This window comes from Ixodes scapularis, unplaced genomic scaffold, assembly GCF_016920785.2.
Source record: "Ixodes scapularis isolate PalLabHiFi unplaced genomic scaffold, ASM1692078v2 PGA_scaffold10__122_contigs__length_95168666, whole genome shotgun sequence".
In the NCBI taxonomy this organism is placed as follows: domain Eukaryota; kingdom Metazoa; phylum Arthropoda; class Arachnida; order Ixodida; family Ixodidae; genus Ixodes; species Ixodes scapularis.
In genome coordinates this window covers 72,575,960-72,601,523 of record NW_024609836.1, presented here as the reverse complement: position 1 = coordinate 72,601,523, position 25,564 = coordinate 72,575,960, and the positions used below count along the sequence as shown (strand labels likewise).

Below are 25,564 nucleotides of genomic sequence, written 5' to 3'. Positions count from 1 at the left end.
AATCTACTAGGGAGAGAATGGCTGTGTTCGGGTCAGACTTGGAAGTAATCCGTTACAATTAACGTAATTACTTGCAATTAATTACTTTTCTAGTAATTTTGTAATTAATCTGTTACCTTTTTGAAAATGTAATTTGTAATCTAATTTCATTACTTTTTCAGTAACGCGTTACTGAAATTACTCGTCACAATTCTTCCGCCCCGTCAAAGGGAAAATAGAGAAAAAGAAGGGCGATGCAACGGCCTTCGCGCTTTTAGCATGGTAACACAAAACGGGGGTTCGCTCGCGAAGAGATCTAGTGCTGGCGAAGGAAAGGAATTCACGGAAACCGCGACAGCCCAGCCACAGCCCGTTTCTGGACTTGTTCGTACGGTCAGTCAGGCTGTGAGGATTCGACTATCTACATGAAGGCAACAAGCTTCGACTTGGAAAACGAACGGACTGCTTCGAGCGCACAAAAGAGCAGAAAACTAATGGCCCATAAAACCATCGAGTGGGAGTCGTGAAGAGTACGAACGTGGACACTGTGACCGTGGTGCAGATGTCCGCTCGCCCCCTACCCCCCCCCCCCCCTCCCCTCCTTTCCGCCCCACCCCCTGCGTGTTGTCCCCCAAAAACCAATCAGCATTTTTTTTTTTTTTTGTCACACGAGACCGTTTTTTGCTTGTCGATGTTCTGCCTACACACACCCACCCCGCAGACAAAAAAAAAAAAAATTGTAACCAGATTTTGACCCTGTTTATCTTTGATAGCGCTGTGAAAGCTAAATACTGGCTGGACCAACCAGCTTTGTGGTTTCTGTCACTTGACTTCGCCCTAGCGGATGCGTAAAAACCACAATTGGCCCTCTCCTCCCCCCCCCCCCCCTTTTATTCTCTTCCAACGGCACAAACATAAGGGAAGCGATGGCAGCCGCTCATTGGAACAGAAAAAAAAAGTAGCACCAACACTACTGTCAGTCCAAACAGTAACTTTAGACAGCAGGCGGTAAGGTGGCCGAGGAGCACAGCCAAAATGGCTTGGGACTTCGAAGCTGAACCCATATTCCTATAAACGAGAATGTTGGGTTTCTCGTCAGCGGATTGTGCCTACGGGAACTTACTCACACATTTTAGGTAAAGGGAACACCAGCCCGAGTTTTCTGAGAATAAACAGTGGCTGACTTGGACACAGTAGGGTGCCTCCACAGCGCAAGGTAGAGTGCCTCAATGTTGCTTGCCGGCTGCGCAACATTGAGCAACATTGAGGCACTCTAGCGCCAGCAACATTGAGGCACTCTATAGCGCAAGGCGGCTGTAAACGCGTGAGATACATTGAAGCCTGCTGTTCACTGAAAATTGTGATTTTTTAATATTTTCTAAACGGAAAAATCAACTTAGCTGAAAGATTGTGGATGAATATTTCGTGTGAAGTTTCGGTTTTGATAAGTTTGATGACCAAGAAAAAAGATCAAGTGGGTCAAGGCCGGATAACAACCTTCAACAAGCGGTACTCTCAAATCTGCCCAAACGCAAGTACCGCATGTACGTCTTACAGCCAGTTGGTTTTAGTGGCTAAACCAGCCCCTATTTAGGCAATATAAATATATAGCAATCGTAGAAAAACCACATTTTTAGGAGAGTCGTGTTCTAAAGTTTGCCGTTGCCATATTTCGAATGGTGTGCGTGCCTCCGCCACCCATGTGCATTCGTCGCATGTTCATGGGATTCAGTTCTGTCCCGGGTGAACAGCACTAGATTCGCTTATATCGAACACCCGCTCCAGTCCTTTAGAGTTTTATAGATCCATTGTCGTAAAATTATTATCCTAAAATAATCGGCAGATATAGTACTGAATCTGTTTTATTTTTGATGGGGCCCGAAATTCCCCCCACAAACACGCAGTAGATATTGCAGGTGTTTTGCGTGTTTCTTTAAAGTAACGCAAAAGTAATTGAGTAAAGTAACGAAGTAATTAATTAGTTACTTTTTACGGGGAGTAATTTGTAACGGTGATCCTCTACTTTTTAGGCCAAGTAATTGTAATTGTAATTAATTACTTTTTTGGAGTAACGGGCACAAGTCTGGTCCGGGTACACAAACGAGAGTTCGAGCAAGAGGGGACTCCCCCCTTTCCGTCTTCTTCAACTGTTTGGTACAATGCGCGATTTATGAGTTGAGAAGGAAAGCTAAACAGGAAAAAGTTGGAAAAGTGTTTCATGACCCCTTTAAAGGGGTACTCCGGCGATTTCTTCATGGTCCCCGATTTGCTTCAAATTTTGCTAAACTCGCCAAACAACATCGCGAAAATAGTATCCCAAATATTGGGTCAAAATAATTTTGTTCACGAAGTTATTGACTTTACAATTTTGGTCCTCACCGTGTTTTTCAAACTGAAAGTCTCTACTGGCAACAACGAAGAAGTGACGTCAGTGGAAGTGCAGGGGTTCACTCTTTGGACTGTAGAATTTGTTCCCAACTGATTCGAAGCAGTTTTACGGTGTCAAATGAATGCCTTGGAAGCTCGCTCCAGTCCCCGCGCTCCAGCACGGAACAAATGGTTAGCATATTCTATTTTTTAGACTGCTCGCCCGACTGACAAGCTTGCTTTCCACTGACGTCACGGTACTGAAAAGTGCGGGTATATTTGAATGTTGGTTTTTGCATCATCAGCTGCCTTTGTTCTAATACGGCGTGATTTACATCAGGAATAAAACGTTCTTAGGTGAACCGTACTACGATGTAATGAACGTTACAGTCAAATTATTTTACACGCTGACCTATCATTGATTAGATTGAAGAATCGATCTGGCATGTCTATACCCGTTTTCACCTCAAGAAAAAAACAAGTTTTGCGCATTGTTCATGCGCGGCGCGAAGTAGTTCTTAAGAGATTTGGTTATCGGAAGAATAAGCGATGCTTTTTGGCGTTTGAAACGTGTACGTCTGGATAATATAACAAATATATAATCTAACATTCACCTACATATCTCTTAATTATCCACGTAAAGAGGTAAATTAGTAATGGTCCGCGTGGCGCCGAACTTTTTTTTACCATGGTTCTTGAGGTGAAAACGGGTATAAAAATTTAGTGAAAAAATCTACTATTTCTTAGACATGATGATTTAGATCATAATTCTACTTTAAATCAAATACATTGATCTAAACAGAAAGGATATGAGTTTTTTTATCATTTTTATTTTTCCTGATCGCTAGCTTTATTTATTTTATTGCTGCCTTTTAACTGCTGTCTTTGAGGCGTGCTGTCGAAACGCCACACAACTTAAGAGGGGGCGCACCTCAGAGCCCCATAGAGAATACATGAGGTTTTTCACCAAATTAAAAAAATTCTCACATAATAAAGGCTGCGCGGATCTTCTTGAAAATTTCGGCTTTAAGGACATTGAGTCATTATCGAGACACTAAGCGCAACAAATGTTTATTCATAAATTTAATTATATTCTTTAAAAAATCATGAAAATGGTCAAAATTGGCTAATTCGGCACTCTTGCGTTCGGAGCGAACTTACAAAATTATATAAATTCAAACATAAGAGGTATTGCGCTTAGTGTCTTCTAAATTTATTACGGAATCGAATAATATTCAAATTATTCATGTAAGTCGATTTGTCCCGTAACTACAGCAAATATAAAGAACCAAGGTGTCGGTGCTTGTTTTCGTCGTTTTTAAGGTACCTCTCTCTCCCGTGCGGTGGCGCTCGCTGTCCACGAAATGCGAAATCGTCCGTTCGGAGATCGGCCGGATCGGCACTGTGCGAGGTGTTCTTCCGCGGCCGTATTCCGCGCCCGTATCCTGTTTCATTCTGCACGCCGAGGCGTCAGTGTGCGTGTCTTGGCTTCCTGGTTCTCGCTGGGTAGGTCTCCGTGTTTTCGCAAGTGGCAAATTCACCTTGGAGCTATGGGTCGAAGACAACCGTCCTGTGGCAAGCGGACCGCGAGGTGTTCCACAACCTCGCGGTCCGTCAACGCGTTGTGCTTGTTTCTACTTTTTTTTTTTTTTTCTTTTAAAAACGGGCTTTTTTTGACGCAAAGTTTTATTTTATCGTTATCCTTCACACAAACGTCCTTCGGCCTTGGGGTCGTGGAAATCGGGGATGAAGCGTGCACAGAGTAGATCGTTGTTTGCCTCCTTTTTGTTTTTCACGGACGTCCTGTGACCTCCGTACGGTTCGTGGTCACCGCAATCTAACGCGGGGAAAAACGGGTCGCCGGCTCTGTAGTCAGGGTATTACTAGGGGAGGGTGATAACTCGCTGTTCTTCTGGAAATTCACATATCACCCAAAAAAGGTGACATGGGTAATGATTACGGTATGTTTTTTCCGGTGTTTATTTTTGAGCGAAAATCGGTGCATGTTTTTCGGTGCTTATTTTTTAATCACCAGTGTATTATGGGTTGAACGTCTTGTGATGACGCTAAAAAGCGTTGATAACCAAAGAAAAATGCGATTGGACAAGAACATTTCAAATTTCCAATTCTATTCACATATCCATTACGCTCTTCTCGTGGGAGCACCTATCCTGACGAAAAATGCCTAAGTCATTGAGCTGTGAACGCATACTCAGTGTACAATCTTTCGGCCTAGAGAGGTATTGCGCACGCTCGAACGCGCTTTACAGCCCAGTAGACGAAGTTGGTGGCACCCAGAAGGCGAGTTTTTGAATGGTCTGGAGTAGGCAAAAGAAACAAATAACAATCAACGCATATCAGCTCTTCAAGCGAAGAGGCGCGTTTCTAAGGTCAATGGTTCCGGACGGCACTAATGTTGTTGGCGTTGTCGTAAGGTGACGTCAGTTCATACGAACTGACGTCATCTTACGTGATCACGTAACACAAACACGTCATCTTACATGATCTCGTTACACGAAATGACGTGATCTTACGTGATCACGCTGCACGAAATGACGCCATCTTACGTGACCACGTAACACGTCATCTTGTAAGTCAACCTCTCCCCACAGCAGCGCGCTTTCCGGGCCCGTGCAGTGCTGTAGTCGAAAGCAAGCTCCCTATGGCAAGCGAAAGCTTCTGAAGTCTCACATTGAGAATACTCGCAAGCGTCCGTCTGTGGAAGCTTCGCACGTTGAGGTTTTTGTTGAGATCGAGCCATCGTGTTCCATTAACTATAGTTGAAGTTATCGTTCAATAAAGCCCTAAAAATATGAATGTAGTTGGTGTAGACATCAAGATCTAATCAAAAATGCGGTTTGACGTCGTTTAATTAACGTGTATATACAAGTGTAGAAAAAAATGAGTTATTTGTGCATAGATGTTTAAAAAAGTGTTTATTATTCGACACAGGACTTTGGGAGAAGGATGTGTTCAGATTTTTCTCCATGAGCGCAAATATACCTGACGCAATAAATAGTGACGATTTCATCGTCCCAGTGGTGAGCAGGTGATTTCTTGCTCGAAACAATGATGCCATTTCATAAACCAAGTTCTGTGACATTTGCTTTTCCAATGCCTGGTCACTATTTTGTAAACCTTTCAGTCCAAACGAGTATACTTCTGTTTGTTTTTGTTAGCTTAGGAGGGGGTCACAGAACCTATCTTTTTGTCTTCCTCTAGGACAGACGTACAGAGTTATACCGCAACACGCATCTGTGGAGCACACGGAGCTATCGCTCTCCTGTTGGCGGTACAGTAGCAGACGACACAACGCAGCTCCGTAGTCTATCGAGGGCACGGCTAGCCGCGGACCGTAGCGCGACCGTTCAGACTAGGGAGATGGTTTTGAAGAACCGAGAAATGGTATCTTGTGTACAATAATCACATGTCGTTAGTATACTAGTATTCTACTTGCTAAGCCAAATAAATATTTGCAGCTTGTGAGAATATGTTTGCGTGACGATTTACCGTTCACACTCCTGACGGATGTTAGCGAATCCTTCATGTTCGTGGCTCGCAGTTATCGGTACCCCCTCGGAGTGACTTCACCATATATATTTTTTTCTTGCTTGCAGGACATCATAAAAATCACAAACACGCGAGAAAAAAAAATCTTATGAGTACGCGTGATTTTGAGCTTCGCAGCTCTGAAGATGCCCGGTAAATGTCGTTCAGCTTGGGAAGACACTAATCCTTTTTGTTGGAGTTTGACTAACGTATGCTGGCAGCTCGTTTCCGGTCTGTTTTGTCTATACTCCGTTTCACCGTAATTTGGCAACCCTTAGTCAGAACTGCTGTGAGGGAATCACAGTCGCGGAGCAAAGCGCGTGACAGCTACTTTTAGGAGCAGTACTATGGCGCCTACAGCGCGTCTCCGACTGGTGTTTTTAGCGTCTTATGCTGGCCATACATCAAAAGTGGTCCCGAAGTGCAACAAATGACGTCACAGAAGACGGAGTGTCACGCTGCTGCATCTCGCGACCCTGGCAATTCATCGTAGAAATGCTGGCGAAAACCACGAGGGAACATGAGTGTCGCTGTCGTCATGGCGTCCCAACGAAAAGCAATTATACAATTTCGACGTATTTGTAATTCGGTCATTTAAATTACTGTATACAATTTTTAAGAAAATAAAGACATCATAACCAAATAGGAACTTCCGTGCTAAAACATGCAGTGCGAAGTGAAGACAACTACTATCTTTTTTTTTTTCTTGATGTCCACAAAAAAGGGCTATGCAGCATCGATCCTACCGTTTTTTTGTTGTTTTTTTCGCACATTATGTGATGTCCACTAACACGAAAGTACCGACGTAAAAGTGCTGTAGAGACGATATAAAAACAAACATTTAAGTGAATCGAGCTATGTACTGGAACGGAAAAAAATAAATAATTAACGACTTTTTACGGTAAACACTTCACCTCTAAGTAGAACTTCAAAAAAGTGACGGTTACGCGCTTTCATACCCATTTCAACAAAGTTGGGAGAACGATGTATTGCATCTTGTGAATAGACATGTGGAGCAGCATGTTTATGTTAGAGGCATTGTGTGTAATCGCTGCGCAGTACCTGCCAAAAGAAGATATTATTTGGGCACAGTCTCAACCGTTTCCGTCTGTGTGTGCTACGAATACAGCAACTCTTTTGGTACAAGAAGTGATGAGGAAATGGCGTGCCCTTGATGATACGATTGTGAATATGAAATAAAATTTTTAATCAGTCAATAATTGCGACCTATCCGGTCGCCTGCATTTAATAACAACTATCGTTCTCTGGAAAGTTCATTCTAATATTTACACGTTTTGTGGAGTTCATCGAGCGAATAAGAATGTTCCAACAATGAGCTAAACCTACACGAGTTCCCGAATCCAACACGGCGCTTTTGAATTTTAGCGCCGTAGATAGTTCTACGAACAGTGTATACTTCTGTGCAAATATTCGTCTAACAGTTTTGCAACGTTGGAAAGCATCGGAATGATTCAGAATCACTGCGGAGTTGATACTCGGGAAGATAAGACGGGCACTTGGGAGAAACGGACCGTGGCATTTGAGACAGGGGCACAACCGGGGGACAAACGTGCTACAATCGCATACCCTTCCAAGGTCATCGCTTGGGCGACCGCGCGCGCGCCCAAGAAACCTTTCTGTTCTTCTTTTTTTTAGGGTTGGGGGGGGGGGGGGGGGGGGGGAGGGGGGGTGGTGTAGGCGCTGATTGTGTTCCTCCTTTGTGGCTTTTGACAGACGCACAACGAGACTGGCAGAACAAGCGCATGATTCATGTCTTTCGATGGAGGCGTTCTGTCTGTGTATGCGAACATGATTTTTTTCCCCTTTTAGTAGTTAGTTGTTCTTGCCTTGACTCGGGTACCAGTGGGTGCGTTGTCGTTCGTTGTATGCCCACTATTTTTTATTTTTTTTTTTTCGTTTATGGTAGTTTTTGCGCTGATGGGGTATCAAGGTAGACAAAAATAAAAAAAAATAAATAAAATAGCGCCTCGACAAAAAAAAAAAAAGTTGTTGCGATCAGGAACGTTTTCAAAGCAATTTTAGGAGCCTGCAGTATTACCTAGAGTGCCTTCATGTGCGCCTCGCATAGAGTGATGCCAACTGCCTGTTTCCCTTTCGCACACCCTCTTCCACCGCCATTTTGTCTCTCTCATTGTTTCCCCGAGCGCCGGAAAGTGGCCTTTGTGTCCATCGGTAATCCCATCCGAGGGGGAAAATGCTAATCCTCCCTCCGTGCGTTCCACAACGCTGCTCCGAACTTGTGAGATAAGGTGCTTGTTTCCGGGAGGGTTATAAGCCCCACGGATTATCGCCGAGGAACAAAATGGCTGCTGGTTTGTCGGCGAGTGGTATTGCTACGATCGGCGAGTGGTATTGCGACCGATCGTAGCAGACAACATTGTCCCAGTCCCTTGGTCCCACCGAGTAGCATAGAGCCCCTGTTCACTGCTGTGCCCCGTTTATACTGAGTGAAAAGTTAACATACTAATCCCTTTCCACTAGGAAAGAAGATAAATTTAGAAAAAGATAACCTACATTTTTACTGTTCTGGCCTCCAGTACATCCATGGGTGGCTGATGGACATTGTACGGACTCATTTCGACGTGTTTGTGTCCTGTCTCCTGCCTCATCCCGCCGAGTATGCACAAGTTGGAGGCCACTGGTGAGTGGACTGTGCATCCATGAAGCACCAACCTTCCTCGAATTATTTATCGAGAGGTCCTGTGTAGGTCTATACAGACTGCATGAACAGCAAATAGTTAGAGCAGTGTGAGTCAACCTGAAGCTGTTGCATGGCTGTTTAGACAGTAGATGTGTCTGCCTTCTTTTAGCATTTTTTTTCTAGCGATTTGTGCACGGCAGATGTTAATCTGGGGTCTTTAATGTGCATCGTTCAGTAATTACTCAAATCTCATAGGAACAAGCAAGAGGGGGAGTTAAATACAAAAATAAAAGTTATTATTTCATTTAACCATGCAAACCATCAAATAGTAGACTAAAGAAAAAGAAAAAATAGGAGTAAAATTTTAGGCTGCAAGCAAAACTGTCTCCAAGGAACTGATTTAATTATTTATTTGTTTACAATAACGTCAGGGCCATAAGGCATTAGAGATGGGAGTGATACATTCTGTACAATGATGGAAATTGCGTCTCGACATTTGATGGGGTTTTGGACGGTGACGGTGACTTCGCGAAGGTCATTCCAGTCCACAATTGCATCAGGAAGAGGGGCATGCTGTGGTAGGCTATGGAAGAACACTGCGGTCGGGCTATTTTATTACAATGATTGAGTCTTAAAGAAAGATAGGCCGGAGATAAAAGAAGTGACTGATTTAGAGATGGTGAATAAAAATTTTTATGCAGCAGGGCATAGACAGAAGATTTTTCGACAGAAAAAAAAGCTATGGGAGAGAAAGATCCGATTTTATGTGGGAGACACTAGAAAAACTTGAGAAATCTGACTTAATAAAATGTGCAGCACAGTTTTAAACAGATTCAATGTAGTCTGTTAAAGTAGCTTGATGGGGTGCCAGATTGATGTGTATTCTAAAATAACGGGAGTCCTTGCAGTGCAGATTTTGAAGACCTCAGCTTGAATGTGGAAGCATAGTGAGACCATATAAAACGCTGGCTCCACTGTCTTTCTCAAAAATTCCAAGTTATTTCTCAGGTGGGTCAGAGGAGGCTGGTAAATCACCTTTGTACAAAGATGATATTCAAGAAAAAGAGGAGATGAAATTTAAAAGAATGCCATTGTCACCTGAAATTACGGCAAAAAGACAGGCGAGCTATAGTCGGTTACAAGTCAAGAAGGTAGGAGAAGCTCCTCCCACAAGTGTGATGCGCCCGTTTCAAGTCTCTCCGCAGTCGAAAGAAGAGTTCACTGGAAACGCTCCTTGTTCCGCTTCAATGGATTCCCACTTGTCTCCGATCCCACTTTTTAAGAAAGCGACCTTTGTATCCATCGGAGAGGGAACCGAGCCCCTGAAAGCAGCCTTTGTATCCATCGGAGGGGGAAGCTAATCCCCGAAAGTCGTATTTGTTTCCGTCGGTGGGGGAGAACTCTAATCTCCCTCTCGTGACTTCCACAATGCTAAGTCAAAGTCGAAAAATAAAGCAAATATGTACAGAAAGGCAAGACCCTCCTCGCGCGTTGGCCGCGACGTCAAGGAAACGGTAGGACGCTATTGGATGCGGAGGTTGCGGAGGGATATCTGATTCCCTTTGAGGGGCATTTGCCGCTACCTTCTTAACCTGTAACTGACTATAGTGTTACCACAGGTGCAGGATTGAGAGCGTAACCCACGCACTTGAAGAGAAGACTCGACCATGTCATTTGTCGAAACAGATAAAAGACGTTGGCAAAAATGATTAGACTGAATAAGTGAATCTAACGCACGTATTTTACCAACCGACGGTCGCGCGCCTTCAATACCCTTTCCAATTGTCATTGCGCACCTTGGACACACTTTGGGGAGCAATGCATATTTACATCGCCGCCCGAGGTCTCCATTGAACGTGTAGTGCTGACCCAAATAAAATGCTAACCTGACTCTCAATCGCTCACCGCAAAGGACGATTTCGAAGAGGCGGTACTGTAGGTCACTTGAGATAGAAAAAAAGAAAAACAAGCTATAGAAACGAGCGTCGTAAAAAAGGGGACCGGCATTTTTATTCCTACCTCCGAACAGAAACGAGCGCCACCCACTGCATCACACAGCGCAGAGGCCGGACTCTGCCACCGCGCGTACATACCAAGCGCGCGCGGTGGAGGGAGAAACTTCCTCCGCCGGGAGAACACGGCACATTTCGGGATCTATTTCACGCAGCGGATAACGCGGGCCTTTTCACACCTCGATACTGGCGCCATCTAGAAGTTGCGCGTTCAACCACGTTTCGAGCCGCGCGCCATCTGGTGGCTGAAACGGACGAATAAATAGAGGTACCGCGCCCTCTTAAATGCATGTTGTTTCTCGCTCTGCTGCTTTGGCGTCTGGTCTTTTGTCACTTTGCTGCTCTCATGCATGCTACTTGGTCGCTATGCTGTTCCGATGTCCCACAGTTTTGACGGGTTCTTTTTCGACCGTGCTGTTTTATGGCGCGCTGTTTCATGGCGTGTACTGTACTGTCACGCCCGCCTATTCTTTGTACAATTTGATGAACTTCCAAACTCAAGGCCAATCAATATATTCCTTACCAGATCACTCATTTCTTCCAAATCCCCGATTCGGAGTCAGCACATCTCTTGTGCGCGATCAGTGTGGCCCCTGAAGGTTATACAAGAGCCTAAACATCTCGTTGTGCTGCGCTCTCAACGCCGGATCAAGCATTAGGCCCCCTTCTGCCGAGACATCGAGGGTAGGCCTCGGATACGCAGCACCCCGCTGGCTCATGTACCGAACTGCGGCGGCTTGAGGACCGAGGGGAGCCAACGGAATCATAAACGAGGCTTCTTGCATCCTGCTCTGCTGCAGTTGCGGTGGAAGGTACATGACGACCTGTTGGCCCAGAGGACCACCACCTACAAGTTGAAGCGGCTGCTGCTGGGCAAACTGCAACTGTCCAGCAGAGGGAACGTCACCACCAACGATTGGAACGAGGAACCTCATGGGTTGTTGCTGGAGTGCTTGCGGTCTTTGGAGTGGTGCAGGTCGCGTCTGCACGTCCGCCGGGCTTGAGAGTTGGGAAGGCCGGGCAGCGAATGACTGAGGCCTTCTCCCGTCGTCGCCTGTCTTCCGATTGGGTGGTACGTACACGAGAAACGCCGGTTGGTCTGCCTCCTTGAACGAGTCTAGAAGCTTGGGTCTGAGGTTGTGAAGACTACCGGCGGCACCTCCGCTGTCTCCTCTTGGCAGCAACGACTTCTTGGCGAGGGCCACCACGTAGCCGTGGGACAAAGGAGTCAGCAGTGTCGTTCTGACAACCTGGTCGTTTTGGCGAGCGCTGCTCCTGCCCGCCGAAGGAGGGTCCAAGTCTGGAACTGCCCCTGAATCGTCGTAGTCGTCACGGGAAAACGGCCGGGACTCTGGCACGCGTCGCTCGCGTGGCCAGGTGATGCTTGCGGTAACTGTCCTGGATTCTGGACCGCCGCCGCCGTCGTTGATGAAGGGTCGGCGTTGTCTCGGCAGGGCGGCGTTCTGGTAGATGTCTTGGGGAGGAAGACTGTCCGGGTAAGGATAGTCGGACCCCCCGCTTCGGGACTGGAGCTGAGATCTGGACGGCGGGGGTCCTGATGGGTGCCAGGAGCCTGTAGGCGTGGATGCGTCGTACCTCTGGCTGAAGGTCGTTCCTCGAACATGGCCGAGGACGAGCAGGGCTGTGACGACATGGACTGCTGAAGCTGCAGCCTTCATTTTGGGGGAACTGTGAAAAAATGGTGAGACGTAGTTATAGATTCCATAGTCAGGGACAAGGATATGCAGTCATGCAAAGGTGCGGGGTCGCATGCTTGAAAGCTGATTGAAACTGATTGATTGCATGTGCACTCCTCTAGCCGAAAAGGGCGCAGAAAGTTGTCCCCGAATAGTCAGGTGGAGCGGAATAGTGCGTCATGAGTTTGAACCGACCCCGCCCCGTGGAACGTAATGAAACTTTCGCATACATGTCGTTCTTCATCACTATATGTTCTACGTTGACCTTCATCCTCGAACAACAACAATCACTTCAAATTCTTAAACGCTCTACTGAAAAAAAAAAAGTGATAATACCAACTTTGTGTAACTTTTTTTCTTTTGTTTACCTATAGGTTCCCTATGCCCCGTTGCCTGAAGATACGCGGTAGAGGGAAAAAAATCTATCGCCGACATTTTCCGTCGGCTTTTTTGCCCCCCCCCCCCCCCCCAATTCCCCTCACGAACACACACACACACGCACACACGCGCTCACAGAAATTTTGGACGGAAGATCGATGCAGATTTAAAGTGTAAAATAAAATTGCTGCCAATATTCTTCTACACTTTTAACAAAGATGCCCGCATGAGAATTGTAGTATACGCTATTAAATCTCAATTTCATAACGGGTTCACTTCCTACTGTCATAGGACAATAAAATGTATAACAGAGCATGAGGGAAAAAGCTTCAATATGAGGCGTTTTCGCTCACACTTCTGGCCGACTTATAGTATCGACAGCTTCGACGCTTTCTCCTTTTTCCCCAGATCGTGATGATCTTAAGTGATTTAGTAGGAACGCAAAAATATTTCATCACTTCTGGAGCGGACGGACGAGAATGAGGGTTTAGAAAACGCTCACTTTGATGGTGTTTTCGAGCAAACGCGAAACAGGGTACCGTAGCAAAGCTTCCTTCGCATCGCAAATTGCGCGGAATCTCCGGCTTCACCCGAAGATCAGAACAGGGCAGAGATCGGACACGAGTGCCGCGTCAGCGTTTGGCTGGGGCTTGTCGCTAATTGGACACGAGCGCCAGCCGAAGGCCGACGTCATCACTCGTGTCCAGTCAGTGAGATCCCCACCGAAAATCCAGGACTCACCATAAGTAGCTTGGGGTTCCGTGTTTTTGGAGTTTATTTATCTGGAAATTCGGGAAAGGGGGCGGGCGGGGAGGGGGGGGGGGGGGGGGGTTATATATATTTCTTTTAATTTTTTTTTTCGGACAAAAAGGAAAAAAATTTGGGGTTTTTCGGGACTTTTGTAGAAAAAAATAGAGCATCCGTCGAGATGGAATCCTCCAACCTCCATTGAAGATAGTACGCGTGTCCCGAATACTTGGAGATGGTACCCGTACCGAAAATAGAAGAAAACGAGATAAGGATTTCGAGGACAGCTCAGATTCAGGGATTTTCAATTTAACTTCAATTTTAAATATAAAAAAAAAGTCTTGGGGAGTAATTTTTGGGGTTTATCGGTATTTACCGAAAACACGGAACCCTAATCATAAGTAGGAGCGCAGTCAAAGGCCAGAAGGCGTGCAGATATGGACATGTTTACTAAGCGGTTGGTCACGGTACACTCCATGCGCTTCATTTAACGAGATCAAAGATGCCGTGACGTTGCACTTTTTGCGCTTTTTGATCGGGCCCATTCGCTCTACAAAGAAGCCGCTACTGCGCCTGCGCGCCGATGGCCTTGACTGTGGAGTTCCGGGCATCGTAGCGCGGGCTGCCGAGAGCGTCGCGGGACGGCGAAAACGATTTACGAAAACTCCCTCTTATAACGTCGACTCCGCTCTGACTTGTCGGAAAACAAAGTATGGAATAGTGTCCCGTGAACTTCTGTTATCCAGCGTTAGCATACACAGTGATTTTCCAAGATTCAACAAGAAAATTAAAAGGCCTCTACTCCACGACTCACCTTTCGTTCCTCGAGAGACGTCTCTTCTCTGTGTTCTATCTGCTCCAACCTCAGTGGTCGCCCTCCATTAAATACCGAAGAACCAAATGTTCATTTCTCTTTTCTTTTTCGTACTCCACAACCGTCACCAGGAAGTTCTTTCCTCTGGAGTGAGGAGGACCGGTGAAAGAGATTATCTCTTGATCCGCATAGAGCAGGAGGGCAAGAAGACGTGCGATCTAAAGAAAATCTCCGTTTGATGCCGGCAATGTCCCTCCCGGAGTCCCTCGCCGGGTGGAAGTCATCCGCTCTTGTTGGAGCCTGGAGGACATTGGGCGTGCACTTTATGGGCCCCGTTTTTGTGTGTCTTAAGATGTTTGTTTGTGTGTGCTGTGTATTCCAGGTGTAGGTACTACCTTGGGACGACGTTGTCGCGTCGTCTTTGGGCGCAGTCATCCTTCAGGATTACCGAAACGCGGCGTCCTGCTCGTCTGCAGGGCTTGGTCGGAGGCTTGGTTGGAAAGTGTGTTGCTTGCTGGCCTGCCACCAGGGGGCTAAAGACAAGAGCAGAACGCGGCGAATCATAAGCGCTGACATCCGTGGCCTCGAGAGAAAGAACGAGAAAGAAAGCAGACGATAGGTGAGGCGCTTTCGTTTTTTGTCGCGACGAGTTAAAGTCGTTCGAGCGCTTCTCAACTAAACAATGAAAATATTCCTGTAATTCATTCTAGTAAGTGTCCGTTTGCATAAGCCAAAAAATGTTAATCTACAAACAAGAAACATATAAAGTGTCCCTTTTCTTAAGGTGTATAAGCTATTGGGGGAGAGATCCAACGGGCCGCGCCCCTCGCGGCTAAGTTCAAAATTATATCTCCTTGCCATAAAGAATCAAAAACTCTAAATTTAAGGGAAGCCATCGTAATCACTGACCCGAAGTTTAAGACAAAATCGAAATAGAACGTCTGTGAAGCTTTCCTGGGGTTAACGCCCAATCTGTTGTATACATCTCTAGAGCACAACGAAGCCAATGATAGTTTCGCTGGATGTGTGTCGCATGAATCGAAAGCAAGAGCACACTTGAACGTCCAAGTCACGATGTTCCAACAAGAATAACTCCTGTCCTGGCAAGAAAGCCAATTCCCATAGACGGGCGAGGTCCCGGGGGGACCGGTCACATTCTTTCAAAAAGGAAAAGTTACACGAGATCGAGATTGGAATCTTGCCTTTCGAACGAAGAGATAAGTCATGGGTCGCAGACAGCGTCAGCGAGCAGCCAACAGGTTTTCTTCGTAGATGATTCCCCGGGATTATCGATAGCTAGATTATGAAAAGGCTGATTCTTCAGTTATCTGGGGCACGGCCGGCTAAACCGTCTCTCGACGTACAGCAGCTGCTTATCGGCAGATGTCATCGTCAAAATCCGCAGCGCCGTGCCTTCTCGAGCGGCAAAACAAAAATAGTGCCGTGATCTTCGTTTAAAACCGCCCGTGCAACTGATTTATTTATTTATAAAATGCACGCCGGAGGTTCGATGCTACGATCTTCTGTCGTTCCTCGGCCCACCCCAGAATTGAAACAAGGTGCACAAGTTAGCAGACGATATCCAGATGAAACCATCGAAGAAGCCATTCAACGTCTCCAATGTACCGACTCAACTCACTGACGTCGCGCCACTGCATGCGATGGCGCTGCTGTCGGTACTGCGCATGCGCAGACGCTTCACTCCTCCCGAATTTGGTTTCTGCGCACGCGCAGTGCCCACACCTGGATTGGGCAAAGCGGTCTTGTAAGTAAGCCGAAAGCGTACGGTTTCGTCAAAGCGTCGAGCTCTGACTAGAAGGATAGTGCGTAGGTCATATTCAGACCAAAAAAAACAAGCCAATTCCAGTACATAAAGATATCATCCTAAATTCACGTTCTATAGAAATTGTTGAACATTTTAAGTGTCTTGGCGTCGTATTTTCTTCCACTATGTCGTGGGATAGCCACATAAACCATATAGTAACTAAGATAGCCCAGATCACAGGCATTATAAAAGTAAGTTACTCCTTTATAATTCGCTCTTCTACTCTCATTTAAACTACTGTCAATTGGTATGGGGAACAACAACAATTTCAAACCTTCAACGTGTTCGTATATTACACAAAAAATGTGTTCGTCATATTTACAATGGGCCTTATGGAGCGCCAAGTACTAACTTGTTCCACCGCTCCCATGTGATTAGTGCATTTAACTTGTATAGATATCGATTAAGTACCAGGTATAAATTAGAAACACAAAACAATATTACTAACTTACGTGATCTGGCTCATCTTCAAATAAAGAACATAATTAGTTACTCAACAAGACATAGAGAAAATTGGGTAGTGCATACACCTCGTTCGAACTATGGAAAAGATTGCCTAAGTTTCATACTGCCGTCTTTATTAAATGAATATCATCTTGTGCATTTTGATTTATTTACCTGTAAGTACAGTGAACTCCGTAGAATGTATGAAACTGACAGAGTATGATTTTTTACGGTTTGTTTTTTTGTTTAATTGTGTGCGCCCTAAACATTTATGATCACAATGTTTTTTTTTGTTCTTTGGTGAGTGTGTTGTTGCAATGTATTGTTAAGATTACTTTTCTTATAATGAAATTAAATGCAAAGGTGCAAGCGAGCTTTTCTTCCCGCCTTTTTCTTTTGTTTTTCTCTTTTTTTTCTCTCTTTTGTAAGTACTTTAGCAGGATGCTGCTTAGCTGCCAATACTAAGGGTCTGTGGACTCGTCAAGCTGCAATGCTGCAGCTTTTTTCCACAGCTCCTTCATCTTTGTACAAGGTGAAAATAAACTGATTTGATTTGATTTGCCTTATGTCCAGACGCAGCCGACGCTTTAGAGCTGATGGGACCAATCAGAGAGCGTCAAAAGATCACCATCATGGTGTTCGTCGTGTTCTATCATCACTGAACCAATTCGCATTTTGCGTTGCGCTGTGGCGCCATCTCACGGGCGCGACGAGAAACAATGTGGTTGGCCTCGAAGTGCAGACGGCGCACGCGCAGTCGTTTCTTGCAAAAGGCGAATTCTAAACTGATGGTGAATTCCACTCGTAGATCTCGAGCGCTTTCCAAAATCCGCGAGGGAGGCAAAATTCCGCTCCGTGGGACCCGCTCCGAATCGACGAGGGGAAGATAAACTTGCATTCTTAGAGCGAACTCCCCCACACCCCTTCTCCCTCCGCCGTACAAAATGGCCGCCGCTCGAACTTGACCAGCCCACCAACGCCTCAGCCGGCTGATCTTTCCGACGACCAGTGACGACTGTCACTGCTTAGCTGCAGAAGTAACACGCGACACAGGCCGGGCGAAATAATACGTACCGCGGCGCCCATGTCACAAATAATGAAGACGTCCGCGTTCGGCACCGTCACATACCTTTCGGCCGCCTCGAAGCGGCGGGGCACGGACAGCGATTGCCAGCGGTGGAGTTCAGATTTCAGAAACACAGAGGTAACAAACCATCACTTTCGCGGTCGTTGCCTAACCACTTCTTGCTTTATTTCACGGGAAAACGCCGACGGAATGCAGTGTAGAAAGGTAAACAATCACTGGCTGCAGAATGAATAGGCCTAACCTTGCGTCTGCCTCCGGCTTTTCTGTCGTTCCTTTTCTCGTTCTTCCTCTCACGATCACAGACGTCAGCGCTTACGATTTGCCACACTCCACGTTCCCGGCCTTTTATCCCTGATCTACGCGAGGTAGAAGCGTTCGAGCCGTCACAATCCAGAGTAAACAACCGACGCACCCGTACAGATCCAACTCTACGACCCGACCGGCCCGCCGATCTCTCCAACCTCGCCGCGCATGCGCACCGCCGATTTAGACGGAAATCACGTGGGCCGCTCTGTCAGCTTCCGGAGAGATCCGTGCAATCCCGCAGAGCAAGTTCGTCGGTGTTTGGGACGCTCCGTGGAGCGGGCGCTGCCAGAGATCTACGAGCGGAAGATGACCAACTTGAGCCAGATCTGCTAGCGGAATATGCGCGCTCCAAATGGAGCACTTTTGGAGCGCTCGAGATCTGCGAGCAGAATTCACCATGAAAAAGCCCAGTGACTCGCGCTTTTGACACTGCTCATCGCGCTGGTCCAGGATAGGCCTGGTGTTGGAACGCTGCAGACCCAGCGATGTTACGGGTTTCAGTTGAGCCAGTTGGTGCATGTTACTTGGACTGGGGCCAGCTGAACTTAGAGGAGCTGGCCCCAGTCCAAGGACCCAGCGATGACTTGACAAATAGTTTTTTTAGAGTTTCATAACTTGATGACGTTGATAAGACAAACGGTTTCTGCCATTTCCACCAATTTTATTAATCGTATGGAATTGTCTTCAGTTATATTAACAACATACGTTTTATTGTGTTTTTTGTGATGGGGGGGGGGGGGGGGGTGTTTTCGCAACGCTGCTAAGATTGTTAGCGCTAATTTCGGAACGGCACTTGAGGATGAAGGTCTATACATGAACTTAATGAATCGAGTGGATTGAGACATTCTTAGTTTCAAGATTATAGTAATCTGGAAATGAATCACTTCGAAATATATTCGATGGGGACGTCACGGTCCCGATTTGTTCGCTATGTCTGAACATCCTGCCAATAGAATGTGTCGCGCCCGCGCTTTGCGTGTGCTTTCGGGTTTTTGCAACTGCTCTGCTGTGTGCACGCGCCACGTGGTCGACGTCCAGGCGCCGTCTTGGTACTTCCAAAGCACCACGAGCTTGCCGAAGGGCAACGCAGCGGACGTCCAACACTCTTTGTCCTCTCGGTGACACCAGTGATGCGATCGCAGAGTCATTGGCGCCAAGCCGCGCCAAAGCTCACTGTACTCTTCGGCGCTGTTACATTTCAGCAAAATGTCGAAGTGTAGTCACAATTCAGCAAACTTCCGAAGCGTAGACTCATCTAAGAAAACTCCAAAGTGTAGCTACATATTTGCGCCGACATTGCGCCAGAAATTAGTTTTGATCTCTATTGCTTAGATTTACTATGACGTATTATTCGAGTTTATCGAGAACGAGGTGCATCGAGAACGATACGGTGCTCAGCAGTTTCGGGATATTTTGGAGTGTTCGTGGTGGGGTCTCTCACGGCGGGATAGTTAGCTCCGTTGAGCGCGCTTCTTACCACGCTCTGAGGCGTTGCAGAGAAGCCTCATCCGCGGCGTAGTGATTGCAATTTTTGCGTATGTCGCTTCGCCGCATCGCAACCTCGTGCTAAGGGAAAAACACTCTTCCGGAGTGCGATGGTGCGTGATCGAAGCAATAACTCGCTGAATGTTGACTTCACTGCCCTAGCTTACAGTAAATTAAAATAGTAATAATAATGATAAAGTTAAGCATGTTAAGCTGTGCATGCTGACGAACTGCGTTAATCATTGGTCGTGGTCCTTTTCTTTATTATTTTTATTTGAGACTTAAGGAAGGCCAATTGGAGAATTGAAGAATAAGTAACCTTAATTAAGTGTACACCTAGGCAGCACTTTTTATGTTCAGTTAACACCTTTATATTGCGCCCCCTCCCCTTTTTTCTGTTTGAAACTGATCAGTGCAACAAGACCTTGGGATTTCTTGTCCACGGTCTTGTTTTTTATGAACATAAAATTTTGCATGCCGAATACCACCAGTGTGCGTAATTAAATTATACTTGTAATATCAGTGTGCTTTGCAGCGGATGCTAGCCAAGTGGTTGCACAAAAATACGAAGAAGAACCTTTTATAAGTTGGATGGTCCAATAACTGGGGTATTCGCAGTGAAATATCTACCTGTGTTATAATATCAGGGGCGAATTTTCGGGTCTGGCCTGGAGGGGCGGTAGGCATTCGGGCGGCGGAGCGGGAAAGGGCGGGGGGATCTGCTGAGATATATCGCTACGGTCGAAACGTCGCCCAGATATATTTTGTTAACCCAACATTTGCTATGTCACCGAAAACTAAACTTTTGGCCGGTGTATATGAATGGTTTTATATTAAAAGAAGTTGACCTTGGGGAGCTGAGGGGGAAAGGGAAGGGAAGGGGAAAAGTCGCTCCCCCCTCAAAAAAAAAAAAAAAATCCGCCATTGTTTAATGTATTTTTTTTTTTTTGCCCCAAATGGACATTTAGCAGCTCAAAAGGTGCTCCAAAATTATGGGAACGAATCACATCACTGCGATGACTATGAAACTAAGCTCCAGGGTGACAAAGTCGTGTAAAAAAGAAAGTAGTAACAGTAATTCAAAAGTAATGAAAAGTTCGAGGCCAAAAAAAATAATTGAATTAAAATCACTTCAAGTCAGAGGTGGCTAATTACTATTACTAATTACCCGAAGGGTAATGAAGTGGTGTAATTCACTTACTGAAGTTAAATGACGCGCCTAAGTACGCCTCCAACGTACAATCAGCGTTGAAAATGTGCATAGCATCGACTTGATGTTTTCAAACTGTAAAATGCGACGGTAGAAGAAACTGGGCATAAGTCTCGCGCTCTACGGTAGTGCGAATGTTAGGAAGAACTATGCATTCACCACAGAAAATAGCTGAAGCTGTGCATCGTGGCCATGTATTCCCGTCGTCATTAGTTTATATGTGATTGCATTGCCAAGCGTCTGCTGCAAACGTGCTTGTGTGGGGTAATGACATCTTGGTCATTTTACGGCCCGATTATTTATTATTATTTATACGATGAACGCGCGCCGAATAATACAAGTTTCGGTTATAATTTAGTGTGGTTAGCTCCTCAAAGATGGCGATAGCCATCCATGCGGATTTAATTCTTAAAGCATTACCTAGATGGCGCAGCCTACTTAAACAATTTCTAGTTTTGACGGAAGTTCTTTATTCTTTATTATTAAGCTTGAAATATTTATTAAAGACAATTAATTATGTTTATTGTAGTTCATTTTTTTAAATTTTACTTGTTTTACAAAACGGTTTATTATATTTTTAACGTCACGTGATAACAGCAGTCAATCTTACAGTGCGAATAACCGAACGCACCATGTGCGACGACAGCGCCAGGTTTTGAAAGCGGTCACCCTTCGTACCTTCAAGCAGACGACGCGACCGATCGCAGCACAATGGGTCCCTGATCGCCCGAGTGGCTGTCGGCGTTTGCGGTGGCGGTGTCGGTCATGCACGAACGTTCGCCTCCGCTCAACCGTTTCCCCGACGAAACGAGAAGACCGCTCTCTCCAACGTCGGTAAACATCGTCCGTCACCGGTTCACGAGGCTGTCATGACTACTTTCGACGGGTACGGCTCAAGAGCGAGGAGAAAAACGCGATCAACAGCGACCGTCTGTCTCGCTAAGCCTAACGGACTCCGTGTCGTCGTCGTCGTGCGGGAACGACGGCTCCTGCTTATTGGCAGGGATGTGACGACGACTGCGTCGCGGTACCATTGAACCGGGCGGATACAGGAAATTGGATCGTGATGCCTCCGCTGGCGAGGGATCACGCGGCGAGCTTGCTTGCGGCTGAAATGAAGTCCGCGGCGGCGACGGCCAGCAGCGGGTGCGTCTGCTCCGTCAAGTGCGTCCTCGTCGGTGACGGTGCCGTGGGCAAGACGAGCCTGGTCGTGAGCTACACAACCAACGGGTATCCGACGGAGTACGTGCCGACGGCCTTCGACAACTACTCTGGTGAGTTTGGTTCCCACGACGCGATCAGCCGATGCTAATTAGTAACGCTAGCCCCCTCGGGGAGCAATTTTTATGCCGGCGAACTCAAGGCGATCGCCGTTATCTTCCGGGTTGCTCCGTGGCCGTGCCTATCTGAATGAAAGCTCGCAACTCATAAAAGGAATGTCAACATCAAAGCCTGCACGAGCGGATCGGTTATAAAACTTAAACGGTACACACATTGGACAGATTTGGTAGATTGTTCGGACAGATCAGATACCTCCGATAACGATACTAGATCAGAACGACATGAACGGGCGGATGGAACGGTAGGCAGGTGTGGGTGTCATCTCCGACCTTCCGTTCATGTTTTCTCCCTAAATGTGTGTAATGTAAACAAGCGCGTGTAATTCCTATCGTCTCGTCGCTTTGTCGTGTAGCAAAGTTCGAATTTCGGCTCGGGTTATTAGTCCCTGCAAGTTTCATGAAGTCAACCTATTGCAGTCACCGACATCGTGTAAACGGCAGGGCATCTCTTTAATTACTCTTTTTCATTCAGCGTGTTTACATACGCATGAATACGTTTGAGCTCTAATTACGAGAGAGAGAGAGAAATGTGCCTACTGTTCCGGTGACCTCGGTCGAGACTTTCTACTACGTTCGTGTAAAAAAATAGTAGAAGCTGTTGTCACTTTTATTTCCGTGTCAGAACGCAATTGTCTTCCCCCGTGTAAACTTCGCGCGTTTCACGCGTCATTACGGCGGTCGGAGCTGGAGTAGAATCTTGTGGTGGTTCGCATACCTTTTCTTCAGGCCGTGTTGACGTTTCATCCTTGGTTTTCTTTTTGTGTTACACACGTTACCCGTCACGTTATGTTCCGAAAGTTCCTTCGCCGGAAAAACTCTGCCACTGTTGTCGTTTGTTGTTTTAGTCGCTGATCGGTCGAGAACGACATGGAGGAGTGTGAGCTATCTCGGTTCCAGCCGTCGACAACGCTTCAACGTCCCGTGCAACTCGACCGCGCTCGCGAACGTGATGGATTTCATGAAGCGCGTTCGAAAGACACGACCTGTCGTTCTCACTCTGTCAGTGACCCCGAGCATGTTATTATCGCTCCCCAAATGATAAGGTTGTTAACCGATAAGAACGCCGAAAGCAAAACGATGCAGATAACGTAATAAGCGTCGCCCTGCGTTTGCTAAGCTCTTGAACGAAAAAATAGAGCCTAATTGCTCGGGTATGAAATGCGCGTGTTTGGGATGTAAATTTAGCAGACCCGAAATTTGTATACTCGTATCGCCAGCGTGAAAGTTTACCTGAAATTTTCCTCCTGGCACATGAGCAATGAAAAGAACGATACACAGATCCCCGCCAACCCCCCAAAATTTGATTTCCTCAATTTTCCTTCAGACCCAAAGTCGCGTCACGTCGGTAAAGGCTATAAACTTTAGTAGTATGAAACTTCTAATATATATTTATGTACGTTCCTCGTTTGGGGCTTGCCCGGATGTCGATGATCAAATGATGGGAACACGTCGAAAGTGAAATTGAAATGTCTACCAATCTATCTTTCTATACCCGTTTTGACCTCATGAAAACATTTGTGCATTGTTCATGCGCTGCGCGAAGTAGTGCTTACAAGATTGGGTTGTTAGAGGAAGAAGCGATGTTTTTGGTGTTTGAAACCGTTTACGTCTCGATAAGATACCATATACCTAATCTGAAATGTACCTACACATGCCTTTATTCTCTACATGGAGGGCGAAATTAGTAAATTTTCGCAAGGTGTACTACGGATCTTGAGGTGACAATGAGTATAGCCGACAGTTGTGACGGGCGAAGTCTCGCAAATGATACTGCCACTCGCGTAAAATTTGATTGAGAAGCGAGAGAACATATCGACCGTACCCACTTTGCCAACTCGACTTATTGTGTATCTGGGCGTTATCTGTTCCAGCTATGACGTGCCGACTAAAGTCACTGGATCCAGTGACTTTAGTGCCGACGAGCCCAAGCCCTTTCTTTTTCCCAGTCTCGGGGTGTTCTTACTATCTGTATTCTCTTTTGGCACAATGTAACTTAAAGGAGCTATGCAACAATTTTTGTACTTTGCGCAAATACCGCTTAAAACGGATCCCTAACGTTAATGACCTATGAAACACGCGTTCGTTTTTCACCCCACGCAATAGAAGTCCCAGAAAAAAATTAAGAAAAACGAGCAGCGTTCACCCCCTCGACTCACAGCCAGAACAAGCGGCCACGTGATCTGGAGCCGACTATATGCCGCCAGTGTTAATCATAGTCACGCGCTGGGGTTGGCAAAGCGCAGGACACGCGCTGAGTTCCAGACATTGTTATGGCTCGGCTGTTGCCGTTGTTGCAGCGATTGGACACGGGTCACTACCCGAATGCTTCTCGAGCTAGCAATTGTCACGAGCCCAAGTCGAGTGCCCACGCAATGCTCGGGTCCAATCTATGAACCGCATTCAAATATCGTCACTTGGGTGTACTGCGATCCCCGAGTTACGTCATCAAATTTTGCAAAGGAGAGATTGAATGAAAATGATCGCTTTTGTCGTTGAAATTACACCGCAACAAAGGAGTTTCTTGGCCAATGGCGTTGCGTGTGAGTATCCTTGAGTCTCAGGTGTGCCGGTAAGCTCGTGTAGAGAGAAAAACATTCCAATTGAATATCGTTGCACAGCTCCTTTAAGGAAGCCGAGGGGGAGTTTACAAATTCAATTCACCTACTTGTCTGTGACCGTAAGAAAAAAAAAGGGGGGGGGGGGGGTTTGGAATTGCCAGAAAAACTTTATACACATACACAAAGTTCGAAATAAACTTTGCAGCTGAGTTTGAGACGTTGCCTCCTCTTTTACTACCTTCTGTTGTGTTCTCTTTCTGCCCCAGTCTCAGGTTTACAATCATGTTCACACAAAGTATCTCTTCAAGGTTTTGCCAATTCACTTACATCTTTAAATATATGCAGACTGTTGGGAGTTAAACGAGACGCAGGCCAACATTTTTCTGGGCATACTGCGCGTAGCGCAGAAAAAAAAAAAAAAAAGAAGAAAATAAGAGTGATGCCTCATTGATCATGATGTAGAAAACCCGAGACTGTGGTAAAAGCAAGGAAACGGTGTCGAAGAAAAACGACAGGGGAAGAGAACGTTCTTTTCCCCTGTCTTTCTTCTTCGACCAAGTTTCCCTGCTTTTACCACAGTCTCGGGTTTTCTACATCATGATCAACATCCACCAGCTCACCTGCGCACTCACTGTTTTTTCATGCCTCATTGGTTATGGCCCCCCCCCCCCCCCCCCCCCCCCCCCCCCCCATAATTAATGAGGCATGTGGTTTGGAGCGAAGCTTTTAAGCTAAATAGTGAAGATACGGGCATAGTTCTGGTTTGAAACTTTCTGGGCATCGTCGAAAGCCACTGAACAACTTACAAGGCACCTTCTGAAAGATGTAATCAAATCACCCTTCCTGGTGATTGGACCCCTTGAAGTACAATAAAACTAGAAACCAGAAAGTACATCATGGGGACCGACGGAACTCGGATTGGAGTCGGCAACCGATACGTCTGAACATAAAAGTACGTCGGTTATTACAGCATATCACACAACTCCAAGAAGCTCCACTGGAAGTGGAGCTTTTCTCTTTAACTTTTTAAACTGTCTGAAAAATTGTAATATGTACAAGAGGAGTTCGGGGAATCGCATAATTGCGCTGCAGCGAATTAGATTG

The 25,564-nt window shown here is 46.1% G+C and overlaps 1 protein-coding gene across 1 annotated transcript in view; it reads left to right on the top strand.

Moving 5' to 3' along the window:
* Positions 1 to 21,225: 21,225 nt before the first annotated feature.
* LOC8052908 (rho-related GTP-binding protein RhoU) overlaps positions 21,226 to 25,564 on the top strand; it is a 38,252-nt gene continuing 33,913 nt past the window's right edge. The window contains exon 1 of the mRNA XM_042288685.1: positions 21,226 to 21,836. Within this exon, the coding sequence (XP_042144619.1) occupies positions 21,629 to 21,836 (208 nt within the window). The 5' untranslated portion in view covers positions 21,226 to 21,628. The remainder of the gene's footprint in view (positions 21,837 to 25,564) is intronic.